The sequence below is a fragment of the Mastigoproctus giganteus genome, chromosome 11, assembly GCF_048544385.1.
Source record: "Mastigoproctus giganteus isolate SK-2022 chromosome 11, ASM4854438v1, whole genome shotgun sequence".
Classification (NCBI taxonomy): Eukaryota; Metazoa; Arthropoda; class Arachnida; order Uropygi; family Thelyphonidae; genus Mastigoproctus; species Mastigoproctus giganteus.
The window spans coordinates 61,256,344-61,270,848 of NC_143585.1; the positions used below are offsets into that span (position 1 = coordinate 61,256,344).

The 14,505-nt window shown below is 36.8% G+C and overlaps 1 protein-coding gene across 1 annotated transcript in view; it reads left to right on the top strand.

Annotated features, from left to right (window-relative positions):
- The window catches only part of SAK (polo like kinase SAK), a 220,575-nt gene that overhangs the window by 60,147 nt on the left and 145,923 nt on the right, over positions 1–14,505 (top strand). Inside the window, exon 5 of the mRNA XM_090384442.1 lies at positions 8,500–8,612. Coding sequence (XP_090240568.1) covers positions 8,500–8,612 — 113 coding nt within the window. The remainder of the gene's footprint in view (positions 1–8,499; positions 8,613–14,505) is intronic.

Consider the following 14,505-nt stretch of genomic DNA (forward strand, 5'->3'; position numbering starts at 1 on the left):
TGTAACAGGAGTACAAAGATGTAAGGCACACCATGCCATAGACCTTACTTTTACTCCTGTCCCAAACCTGAATTAGCTTAGTAGCATATTACAGTCACACAGGCACAGCGATGATACAATGATGAGTTATGTGCCCTGTGAGAGCTGGGCACTGGCACACCCTGGGGCGGGGTTCTCGACTCCCCACTGGGCGACTTTTTTTTTTTCCCCGCGGGTCTGCCCTGGGTGGGTAGGGCCCCGCTGGGACGGACTTGCGGGGACTGTCCTCCTCCCCCTGTTCTAGGTCAGGACTGAGCCCTGCGAGATGGGGGGCGGGAGTTCCTTATGGGTGAAGGTAAAAAATTAGTAGAATCTGGCTGCCTCCTCGTGGCTAGGGATGGGAGCGGGGGGTTGGGGCACATCTCGCCCTCGACCCCCCGCTGCTAAATGCCAGAAGCCAGCCACACACAACACAAAACAACATATTATACACACTAAAATAACATTAAGTAGACCCCAACGTTCTCACTAGTCAATTCTTAATTTCGTAGACCTCAAACTTTCGGAATTTTAACTTTTTTTTTTTTTTTTAATTTAAATTTTTTAAATTTGAAATTTTAACTTTTTTTTTTTTTTTTTTTTTTTTTTAAACCCTTAGAGGAATTATTACTGATCATATGATCCTGCTGGCATTAACATAGCTTAATACACGGCGGACATAGGGGACACCCTGGAAACCGCCAGTAACATACAAATATACTTTGCAGACTTTGTACTCACACCCGCTAAATGCCAGGTGCCGGCTAACACACAACGCAAACACAACACTAATGCACACCTAATACAAACTTCATCTATCAGATGCAAATTTTTTTTTTTTTTTTTTTTTTCTCACTCTCAAAATTTATAATTGAAATGACTTTACTTTTTTTTTTTTTTTTTTTTTTCAGCCGGCAACTTGGCGAAAAAGCCTAACGAACGGCGGATATAGGGGAAACCCTGGAAGCCGCTAATAACTTACAAATACACTTTGAAACTTTGTACTCACACCCAAAGGTTTGCATTGTTGGGCATCACTAGAGCGTGTCGGACTGTTTCTTCTGAGGCCTTGCAGGTGGTTGCAGGGAGGATGCCGGCTTACTATGAAGTTCTATTAAAAGGATTGTTGTATTACACAAAGAACAATATTAGAACAGTCATTATGAATATAAGAACATGCCTGGAAAATGACTGTGTATACAAGAAATGACGTGAGAACAGAAAGAGCTAGAATTCTAAGAGATATCAATAACCAATGGCAAGAGTCTTGGCAAAACTCTGAAAAAGGTAGACAGACTTACTTGTTTCTGCCTAGTGTAGAAACAGTAGATACAAGGAAAAAGCCTTGGTTACAGTTTGGACTTAATGCAACATTCTTAATAACGGGTCATGGACTAAAATTTAAATTGTCAGAGCTGGGTCTACATGAATCTGGATTATGCACATGCGTGAGCCCTGAAACAGCTAAGCACATAATGCTGGATTGTGTCCAATATACAGACACCAGAGCTTTCCTGGAAAGGAATATCGGGATTCTGAGGGAAGAGACACTTGTTAATATGTTTGTAAATAAACTAAGTTTTAAAAATTTTAATGACTGTGGATAAAGTCTTTAGTAGAAGAATGCTGCTGGATAGTAGAAGCTCGCCTCCCCGAGGCAGGGGCGGAAACTGTCTTGATTAGGAAAGGCAAGTAAGAAAATACTAAAGACTTCTTCTCAAGACAGGCTAAGAGCTCAGCAGCAAAAAAAAAAAAAAAAAATTAAATGTTATTTTATTGATTTTAATATATGTTTTTAATAAAGGACCCCCATAAAGATTTCGAATGTCCAAGTTTTAAGAACCTAGCCACGGATGTGCTTCGGCACCGGGAGTGGTAGGCTCAAGGAGTTTCAAATGGAATGTACTCACACCCAAGCACCTGACAACAGTTTTGTATCTTATGGACATTCCTGATGCCCTCACTACTGGAGGCCTATTCATATTTAAGTTCCCCTTCAGCAACATTTGCACTGTCTAGTCTCTGAAATTTGTAATCCATGTACTCTAGCCCATTCCAGCAAATCTCCTAGTACTTGTGCAGCATGGTCTTCAAACTATGATTGTGCATTGCCATAAACCAGTATTAGCACATCATCAGCATATGCTGTTGTATCAGCTCCAACATAATTCTGTTTCCAAAACTCATCTAGCATCATGCACCAAGCATGAGGACCAATCACAGAGCCCTGAGGACAACCTCTAACTACATTTCTCGCAATTTCTGTATACACCGTTCTAACAATAACTTTCCTCTCACAAAAATACTGCTTAAATACAGAAAACATTATTTGAGCATTCAGTAACCCTCCCATCACAGTCTGATGAATGCACCATGAAAGTCAACGAATATACCTAGAACATACCACCCCTCATACTCTTGCATATACTTAACCCTCTGGTAAATTGTATCCTCTGTGGACTTCCCCTTCTTATAACCAAACTGGCTTTCAGAGGACACATGTTTCTCTATATACATAATCATTACTTTGCTAATGCATAGCTGTTCATATGTCTTCACCATTACCGACAGTAAAGCAATTGGATGGTATGCTCCAGGTTCACTCAGGTTCTTGTCAGGACTTTTGATAATCAATCTCAATATCGCCGTTCTCCAAACCAGGGGAAAGGAACTCCATTCCAGACACTTATTATACATTTATATTAGGACATCAGATCTTAACTGAAAAAGCTCTCTTCATTACCTTGACCTCTATTAAGTCAAGGCGTGGTGATTGGTCATCCTTTGCCTGTGGAATCGCCTCTGAGATCTCATTATATGAGAATGGTTGTTCTTCATGCAGGGACTGATATGAAGCATTACCTCTGACAATGCTTTGCTGCACTTCACTCATTTACTCACTGACTCATGTTCTAAATCTGGAAACAGCCCACTCAGGATCCTGTCCATAGATTCGTGCTAGTTTAATGTTTGAACATTTCTGTTACTCACAGTTTAACAAACTTCATTAAAACTAAATTTATCAGTCACTTAACTTAAAAATAGAACCCCATAGAGATCTCTCAATCCTTTTCTTTAACATATTGCCTCCATGAGGCTTCCTTTGCCACACAAATGGCTCTAACATACTCTTTGCATAATCTCCTATACTCTAAACCAGGGGTGGGCAACTTTTTTCGTCAGCGGGCCGAATGAAATTTTCGCATCATGATGCGGGCCGGAATAGATTGAACGATTTAATAAAAAAAATCAGAACCTAAAAAATGTTATATTACTTGAATTACCAAATTATTGTATTTTTAAAAAAAATATCTGAATGTCCAATTATCATTGAAAATGCGGCATTCGGCATCAATTTTTCTTTTTTTTTAATTGGCTCATTTTATGGGCTATAAATTATATTAAATTAAAAATTGTAATAATTAGAAAAGGCATAAAACATAAAATATCTCGCACCAATATTATTTTTTTCAATAAGAAGTCAAACCCAAAGGAACTTCGTTCGAACGATGCTACAATAATAATTAGGAAATAACTCTTTGACGCTGCGTAGAATCACTTGGTTACTGTTGTACTGGCCGCGATTCCTGATTGAACCGAATTAAGCTGAACGTTTACGGCGAGTGTAGTCAGGTATTTTCTATATTTATTCATTTTCTTATTTATTCATTTATTCATATTTATAGTCATTTTCTATATTTATGCATTTACCGAGGGGGCCGGCTGTGGCCCACCCCCCTCGGTAAATTCTTAGATCTATTTATTGACACTACCTCTATATTCTCATTAAACACTTTTTTGGATTCTCCATGCTCTTTACAGTTTTTCACCCATAGTTGATCCAAGAATTCTTCCTATATATATTCCTACTATATATATTTCTCATTATTACATCACCGACACGACGATAAAACCGAAACTGTTTCCTAACAGTCCTCAATTCGCACCTCTGTAAATTTAAATCATTACTCCACCAATTTACAGATCTTCTCTTACTCTTAATTTCTTCCTTCGCATACTACTACTGCTACCCCTAGAGGCAGTGTACAAAGTACTTTGCAGTTTTTCTACATGTTAAATATCACTCAAAGTTCCCCAGTTCACATTATCAACCTGGGCACAAAAGGCCAAGTTGAATTTAGCCCATTTCGCAGTCGGCACTGCAAATCACTCCAACTCCTTATCTTCTCAAGTAACATCAGTGCTTCTCAGTTCAAAGAGAATCACATTGTGATCACTAGTTGACAAATCCTCAACACCTTCCAGTTTTCTATCCTACTATGAATTGCAACTGTGCACATTTTAAAGTCAATAAAAGATTCACCATGAATAGTGGAATATGTAGGCTGATGTCCCTGCACATTCAATATTTCCAATCCCAAAGCAGAAAGGAAGTCTTCAAGAATTTGACCTCTGTCATTAGCCTCCCTGCTGCACCAGAGCATGGAATTTGAATTAAAATCAAGAGCTATAATAATATTATTAGGCTACAACAAGTGACAAATTCTTTCCAATTGATTCACATATGACTCAATTTCCTCTGAGGGAAGACAACACATTGAGACAAAGTACACTTTCCCATAACTACTTATTATTTCGCAACATACTGTATTCTCATTTGATAAATGAGTCACTTGGTAACCACCACACTTATATTTCCTATCAGTATGGCCACTCTTGGATGTTCTCCGTCAGAGACACTCCAGTAACTTCTGGGATATCCTCTTAAACTACCCACTACCTCATAAGGTTCCTGAACCAAAGCTAAATCAATCTCTCTTTGCTCCATTTCGTATGGCACTTGTGAAGTATTGCACCTTTTGCTCTTTGTGCATTTATTTGAACAATGGACAATTTTCAGCTATAATTGATCTTTTGTTTATATAACTCTAATGCTCTTATACCTTCTTGACATTTTCTACACATGCTGCATGGTTCATTGGCCTATTCCTCAACTTACAATTATTGCAAGTTGGATTTTCATTTTTATGTGCACAGTCTTTGTAGGAGTGCCCAGTCTTGGCACAAGTGTTCACATACGACTTCTCTCTGACAATGCTTTGATATATGCCCATAATTTAAGCATTTATAGCATTGTGTTACCAAGAAGATTTCTTAAAACTTATATGCCATCCAAAAAGCGTAAAGTATCCTTTTTTTTCTTATTACATTCTATACTTTTGACTTAACTTCTAGCACCCAGTTCATCATATCACTATTCTTAGATCTATTTATTGACACTACCTCTATATTCTCATTAAACACTTTTTTGGATTCTCCATGCTCTTTACAGTTTTTCACCCATAGTTGATCCAAGAATTCTTCCTGTTGCGTGTCCTTTTCAATGTCATAGATCACAATCCTTGGGATAAATTGTTCTTGGCACACTAAACTTAGTCCAACCTATTGAATATCTTGTTCTAATCTCTAATCTTGTTCATGTCATCATCCCCCTCTGCCTCCACCAGGACACTGCAATCCCTGAAAGTCCTAGTATTATTCACTCTCACTTCCTTTAATAATGGTCTTACGTCTTTTAGGACTTCTTTTTTCACCTCTTTGCTAGCTTTAAAATTTTCATTTGCAGCTTTGATCAGGACAACCGTTGGACCCTTCTTCACTTTTCCTTAGGTTTCTCTTGCACTATACTAGCATATGTAACTACATCTCAAGATTTTTCTTCCAACCTTTGTTTTAATAAAAAAATATACACAATAATAGCCTTAGTTTCTAACACATCCCACAAATCCAGGATTGTCCACATCGTGGCAGTTGGAACCTTGCTGTGTATATTGAATAAATATCCCTTCAGCCTACTTTTAATTTTCTTTACATATTCAAATTCTTGGTACTTTGATTTTTCTTTACTATGGTCAGTTCTTTTCCTTTTGATTGATCCTTCTTGGCACTATTACTAGCTCTTGATTTTCTTGGATTTAGAGGTTTGCGAGCCCTCGGGCAGGCCAGAGAGAGATGATGACCCAAGACCTTGAGGCGGAGTTTTCTGCAAAGCTTCTCCTCACAGTCATTATATAAAATAAACAAACAAATGAGAACGTAAACATTCTCTGAATAATTTTATGCACTGCTGATGCTTTATTTATGTTTAGCCTTGAATTTCCTGTAAATTGGGGTGAGGGTATCACATGATATATACAAAGCTGCCATTTTCTTCAAATACATTCTTCTAGAGAAGGATATTTTTGGTATGCGAGCAAGGTTCATCTAAAGGTCTACATCAGTTTCTTATATCAGTGGTTGCAGTTAAAGCAAAGTAATGATGTTCTAGAACAGGGGTAGGCAACCAGTGGCACACATGCTTCATGTGGCATGTGCAGCTCTTGTTAGTGGCATACCTCCCAATGTAAATAAAATAAAAAATATATATAAAAATTTAATGCTTACAGTTTAAATTTCCACTTTTATTGTAGAATTTGACTCAAGTTTCATTGTGGCAGGATTCTACTATTCATATTTACATTTTAATGCAGGTAAGTAAGGACATCAGTGAACTCCTCTCAACATCAATTCTGCAAAGATGAACATCTAATATAGATTCATCAATCTATATTAAATGTATTTTGTAAATATCAGGATTAAAAAGAATTTTTTTTGATTTCAAGCACTTAGCATAAAGTACCTTTATGTAGTTATCAAAAAAAAAAAATAATAATTGCTATGTAACATTGGTGCAGAGAACTAATTAGTATGGGGGTGGGCAATTATTGATTCAATAGCTTCTGGATCCACTTCTGTGTGGCATATGGTGCATTTCCAACATAATATGTGACACACTACAGGAAGAGGTTGGCCATCCAGCTCTAGTAGGTGCAAGAAACTGAAACACGACATGTAATTACATTTGTTATATTCTAAATGCAGGTAGTCACATTTTATCTACAAAAGGTCATTTCCGTTAAGTGAATAATTATGTGTATGTCATTGACTAAACAAATTCTTTTTTACTTTTATTCAGTAAATCAATTTTTTGTTTTATTAGTATTAGTCATATGGTGCAAGGAAGCACTAGGCTTTTTCTGCACCAGCCAAAAAAAAAATGTAATAATTAATTAAAAATATAATAATAAATAAATAAATAATAAAATAAACTACCTATTTGACCCCCTCCTCATGTAGGTATCTATTGAGCTAACATTTGAATTTCCTTAGGCTGTTAGCTTCAATTGTAAGTTGCACGGAGGCAACTTATTCCAATAATTAACAACTATCTGCCTGAAAGAAAACCTTCTGCAATCCAGTCTAAACCTCTTCCCTCAAAATTTGGATTTATGCCCACTAGTCTTTTGAATCATTTATAACAGTGAAACTTTCACCCTCATTCATTTTATTTTCACCTCTCAGAGTCTTATACACCTTAACAAATCTTCTCCAAAAATCTTCTCTAGTTTCCAACTGTGTAGTCCATATATTTGAAGTCTTTTATCATATGGACACCCTTTTTCTAATCTGACCAGATTGCCCATCTTCAGACCCTTTCAAGAATCTTGAAATACTTGAACACAGTATTCCAAGTATGGTCTTATCATTCATTTTTGGCCTCCATGATTTTTCCTAACATTGAAGTCAGACCAACCAGTCAGTAGTTACCCACTTCACTCTTAGAACCACCTTTGTGTTGATAGTAAATTGGCAAAAAAAAAAAAAAAAAAAAAAGCCTTGTGTTGCCAAAATTCAAAATTTATCTTTTTGAACAAATATAAATTAGTTCTAGATCAGATATTATTTGCAACATATTTTTTATTTGAAAAGACTTAAGCAATTGATTCCCATCCAAAACTGTTGCATGTGACAGGAAAGCAGTTATGCAGAAACGTGCCATATTTTATATAAAATAACATTGTATTACAAGAAATTGATTTATTGTTTAGAATGAAACACCATACTTTGCAACCTCATTTTTGAGGTTCTTCTTTTGGAGTGAGGTAAGTACATAGGAAATTTTTAAAAAAATCAATTTGTTGCTTAAATTCATTTTATATTGTGTACTTCTCTTAGTGGTAAAAGGTAACAGCTATGCTCAGTTCTAAAATTGGTTAAGCATACAGTGTTCAGATAAATTCATGTCATCATAGGAGTTTTTCATTCTGCAGTAGATGTTCACTAACTGGACAGCTTCAGCTATTAAGAATTGTATAATATCTTGGATCTCCATCTAAGTTTTGGTTTGAATATATTATAACAGAACTGTTGTTTTTATTTGATTCACCCTCATAATGTTTTTTTTCCCCTTTTCCTAATATATTATATTGCTTCAGATGTTGCTTTTTTATTATATTATATTTGCTTTTTTTTATTATATTACATTGCATCCCAGATGTATGTTTTTTATATAATGCTATGGAATAGTCATTTACAAACTATAGAAATATTTATTTAAATATGTAAATTAACTTATGGAATGTATGTGTTATTTGTGACTGTGATATTTGTAATCCCAGCATATTAAAACTTTTTTGACAGTGCGTCATATTCTCAGGCAGGTTGTGGAAGGAATGATTTATTTGCATTCCCATAACATTCTGCACAGAGATTTAACACTCTCTAATCTTCTCATAACTCAGGATATGAATGTGGTAAGCAAAAAATTCAAAATTTTTTTAAAATTAAGTTAAATAGACATTTCATATAAGCAAAGTTTAAATAAATTTATCTGCTTTTTGTAATTTGTAGTTATTGCTGTTGGGAATTAATATTCTTCGCATCAGTTTAAAAAAATAATAATAATATAAGAACTTTGAAATTATAAAATAGCTAATGCTGTTTGGTCTTTTCAAAATTATGAGAAGTACTAGAAGTTCTTCCTTGTATTGTCTTGTTTTTGTGGCCAGAGTGTTTAAATTGTGTAGTAAATGCAATAGCTTTGACACTTGCAGTAGAACAAAATTTGTTTCATGTGTTGCCTTGGTATTGTATCACTTTTAAACAAATACATCTCCAAGATGGTAACTTGCCATTTATATATTTAAAAGCTGAGTCACTGCTGAAATAGTCTCAGCAGTGACTCAGCTGAGAGAGAGAGCTGAGAGACTATTTCAGCAGTGACTCTTTCAGTACTTACTGATCTCTCATCAGATAGAAGGTGTTCTGTAGTGAAAATTCTCTGAGAAACAATGAAAATAAACGTAATTTTCATTTTATTGCAATCATTGTGTTTACTAGGTAGTTTAATCTCTGCTGCCTATAAAAACACAAGAGGATATGGAAGTCCTACTTTTCATTGTAAATTCAAATGGTCATCTACATATTTGTGAAAATAACAAATCAATAAAAGTACTTACTTACACAGTATCTCTCTGACTAGTCATCTAGTTGATAAGATGACCAAAATTTGTCTGCCATCCAATAAAATACTTTTTACATAAAGAATGAAAATTCACATTACGTTTTTTTTAGTGATATGATTAATTTTATTGGACTATGTTAGGAAAATTATTAATAATTCACATAAGCCATTAATTTTAATGGGTTATGTGTTAGGGAAAAAAGGCATATACAGGAATTCCCTACTTACATAAGGGTTGCATTCCGCGGAATGCTACGTAAGTCAGAATTTCCCCCATTCTTGTGCAGCACTCGCAGCTGTGCTCACTGAATTGATTGAATCAAAAAATAAATGTTCGACGAACATGTAAATAGAATTATTTATTGTATTTATTCAATTTTTATCTTATGCACAGGAAAAATTACAAATGCGTGCAATTTAAAAAAATTTAAAAATTATAAAATTACAAAAAAAGAGAGGAGACAGTCATAATGTCAGTAAGTTTTACCTCTTGAGCATTTTTGCCAGAATCAATGTCTTCAGAGGATGAGGGCTGTGTAGATTTAGAAGGGGTTGGCCGCTCAACCTTACGAAAATATTAATGGATAACTGGATGGTAGCTTTTTTCTTTTCATCGAAGATTTCTTTGTAGCAAGCAAGCATATCATTCACCTCTGTTAACTTTTAAGAATTGTTCACTGTCAGGATCCATCTTCTCAAAACTTGCCATTGCCGATGCAATTTCACGAAATTCCATTGCCTTCTCTGGTGATGAAGCATCTCAGCTCCTCATTTGGTTCATCTTGAGCTTCATCAGCATTTCCTTCTTTCACTATCGCTGCCTGCAAGTCAATAAGTTCTTCATTAGATAATTCCTTCTCTACTTCCTCTATTAATTCTTCCACGTCTTTGGCATCAACCTCCAACTGAAGTAGCTCTGCAACCTTTACAATCTTATCTGTAACCTCTTCATATTATTCATCTTTTTCAAATCCTTCAAAGCATTTTACATGCTGTGTGCATATTTTCTTCCATGCACCATTTAAACAACTTTTAGTAATTTCCGCACAGGCCTTATTAATGTTTAAGATGGCCTGATAAATATCGTAAGATTTCCCAAAGTCTCTTAACATACAGTTTTTCTCATTGTCTGCTGTAGACAATGCCTGAGCAAATGTGCTTAAATAGTATGCTTTTAAATTCGAAATAACACCCTGATCTATAGGTTGGATGAGTGAAGTTGTGTTTGGCAGTAGAAATATGACTATCACGTTCAAATTGAAATCATCTAGATGTGTAGGATGTCCAGGAGCATTATCTAATAGAAGCAAAATCTTGAGAGGAACGTCGTTGTCTTTACAATATTTTTTAACCTCGGGAATGAAACTGCATTTAAACCAATCCTAAAAGAGAGTTATTGTTATCCAAGCTCTCTGGTTCAATCGGAAATGCATGGGTAGGGTGACTTTATTGATGCCCTTAAATGCACGAGGATTTTCAGAATGGTACCCATTAACCATTAGCCAAGCAAGAGCGTGGCCCTATCTTTGACGTCTTGAAACCTGGCATTGTATTTCCAATACGGAGCAGTCTCATCAATGTTAAAAATTTGCTGCATTAAATAGCCACCTTCATCAATAATATTTTCCAACACAAAATTTCTCTGCAGTTGCAGAATCAGCACTGGCAACTTCATCACATACTTTAACGTTGTGTAAACCAGCATGATGCTTGAACCTATTAAACCACCTTGCCACGAACTTGGGTTGGGGTTCGCCATACTTATCCTTAATATCTTTATAAATACAAAGGGTACTAGGAAAGTTTTGCAATATGACGCAACAATGAATCACAGGAAGCTGCTTGTTGCTGCATCTTGAGACATGTTCATACGTGCATAGTAGCTGCCGCGCCAAGTCGATGGGCTCAGTTATTCATTAGTAGTGAGAGTGTAAAGTGCTTGCGATGGCATCGTGGTCACGAAATGAGATAAGGACAGTTTTGCAGTATAATTTTGTGCGTGGTTTAACCATAGACCAGTGCTTAGAAGAAATGACTCTTGCACTAGATGATGATTGTCCACATCGTACAACGATATTCAGGTGGTATAGAGAATTCCAAAGGGGAAATTTCGCTCTGGAGGATTCTGAGAGGCCGGGAAGGCCATGAACGTCAGTTACGGAGGAAAACGTTACTGCTGTGAGGAAAATGCTTGACGAAAACAGGCGAGTGACCTACCAACAGATAGAGGATACTTTGGGCCTAAATGCACCAGCAATTCGTTCGATTCTGCAAGATCATTTGCACGTGAAGAAACTTTGTTCTCTCTGGGTGCCGCATCAACTGACTGAAGAGCAGATGACACGACGTGTGACTTGGTGCTGGGAGATGTTAAAAAAGTTTGATAAGGGACAATCTCGGTATGTGAACAACATCGTGACGAGACTTGGCTGTACTATTACGATCTGCCGACCAAGGCTCAAAACAAAGTTTGGGTCTTTGATGATGACGACACACCCGTAATTGTCAGAAAATCCCGATCTGTAAAGAAGAAAATGATAGCTGTATTTTTCAAATCGAGTGGAATTGTGGAACGTGTCGTTTTGGACACGCAGAAGACAGTCACAGCTAAGTGGTATACTGAACAATGCCTGCCTAAAGTCATTGGATCTATGAAGAACCTGCGGCCAAAGTCAAGAATGGACACCTGGTACCTCCATCACAAAAATGCTCCAGCTCACCGCGCCAAAGCCTGCACCGAATATTTGACCACGACAGGACTGAAACTTCTCGAGCACCCTCCCTACAGTTCAGACCTTTCTCCCTGCGACTTTGCACTGTTCCCGCATGTGATAATGAAGCTAAAAGGGAGGCAGTTTTCCAGTGATGAGGACCTTCTACGGGCTTGGGACAACGAGTGTGCTTTACTCCCTAGTGGATCTTGGCAGAACTGGTTTAAAGATTGGTTTCGGAGGATGGAGAGGTGTATTGAATGTAGAGGAAATTACTTTGAAAAAATTAAATAAACAAAGCTGTATTGCAAAACTTTCCTAGTACCCTTTGTATAGTGAAATTTTCAACTTCCAAGGACTTGGAACTAATTACAAAAAAAAAAAAAAAAACCAATGTGTTATTGGTTTCACATTACAATATTTTCAAGATACCTCCATTTATTCCTATGGGATGCAAAATATGTTTCCACAATTTTTTTAAGTTTGCACCGTCCAGCAAAAACTTACGTAAAGTCAAATTTCCATACATCAAGTATTGCGTAAGTTGGGAGTTCCTGTATAGTGAAATACAGTATCAATCAGTACGATTAATACTCTATTTTTAACTATTTATGTGAAACTTTGCATAATTGGGGCAGCCACTTAATAGGGCCAAAATGCACTATTCCTGATGTGTCTCAAATAACCCGAATCCACTGTATATGAGGTTGGGTCAAGAAGTAATTTACATTGTTTTTATACAGTTGATGCAGAAGTTACTCTGCTTGGAGAGTTGGTAGTTTGAAGGGAACAGTTTATGCCACATTGTTTTAAAACAGAAGAGTGAAATATCAGGTCAGGTAACAGAAGATCAGTGCTCAAGTGTCAAATTCAAATTATTGCATGGCAAAATACCAATTGAAGTTCATAGTCAGTAAGAGGTCTGTGGTGTTAAATCAATAGATCAAAGAACAGGGTCTAGATGGCAAGCACATTTTAAAGAATGCCATAGAAACATTTTGAATGATTCAAGATTGCAAAGGCCAGTAACTACAACCAGTCACACCTCAGTTATCAATATTTTGGATGGAGGCTAACAAAATATAAGGCAATGGTCAGGCCACACTTTGAGGTCTGGAGGCCTCATTTTAGGAAAGACGTTGAGCTACTAGAATGAGTACAGAGAAGGGCAACGAGATTAGTGAGTGTAACAAAGGGTTTCTGTTACCAGGATAGGCTTAAGTTCTGCAAATTGCAGCATCTGGAGACTAGGATAACATCTGGAAAATATATAAGTAATGATATTGAAATTTCACATGATTATTTAATGAAAAAACTTTCAAGCCTGCAGGCAAGTAAGGCTCCTGGGGTTGATGACATGTACCCTATAATATTAAGGGAGGCGGCAAGTGAGTGCATTGACCCATTGAGGCTAATTATGAGAGCATCACTGGACTTGAGAGTGATTCCGTTGAATTGGAAAAGTGCCAGTGTATCTCCAGTATATAAGGTCGGTTCTAAGAGGTGGTAAATTACTTGCCAGTTAGTTGTTGTTATTTGGTTTTTAGGAGCATTAGCAACCAAGGCCATATTGCTCCGAGGATATGCGGTGGTCATTCCCTGACCTTTCCGCATCCTCCGTATTTGGTGGTCACGGACTCGAACCCTGGTCTAATCAAGAAGCGTGTACTACGCACTGCCACTCCTGCCCACCTGGCTACGGAGGCGCCGGCCAGTTAGTCTAACTTCAGTAGTAGGGAAAATCATGGGTGAAATCATCAAGGGTAGAATTTCAAACCACTGTCACCTGGTTTTGCCGCATTATAGCCTTAGCTGCTAATGCGCCAATAAAACCCAAGAACCAACCAACCATTTCAAACCATTTAGATAGAAATGGAATTCTGAAGGATACTCAGCATGTTTTGTAAAGGGAAAATCATGTTTAACTAATCTGGTTAGGTATTTTGACAGGGTCACTCAAGAGCTGGACTTAGGATATAATTTTGAAATTGTTTATTTGGATTTCTGCAGAGAATTTGACTCAATTCCACATGAACGGTTACTTTATAAGCTGGAACAGTTTGGAATCACAGGGAAAATCCTTAGATGGATAGCAGGGTGGCTTCAGGGCAGGAGGCAGAGGGTTGTGATAAATGGTTATTCCTCAGATTGGGTTGATGTAAAAAGTGGGGTTTCCCAAGGATCGGTATTAGGACCACTGTTATTTTTAATTTTCATAAATGACCGATGAAGGGATAGAGGGCATGATGTCTAAATTTGCAGAAGATGTAAAGATTGGTAGAGTAGTTAATGATCACTGCCAAACAAAGCTTCTTCAGAGTGACCTAGATAGACTTCAAGAATGGTCAGAAAAATGGCAGCTATGCTTTAATCCATCAAAGTGTAAGATATTGCACCTGGGGAATAGTAACCCCAAAATAACTTATACACTTGGCAGAGTTGAACTAAAGCTGGTACTGTAGGAAAGGGACT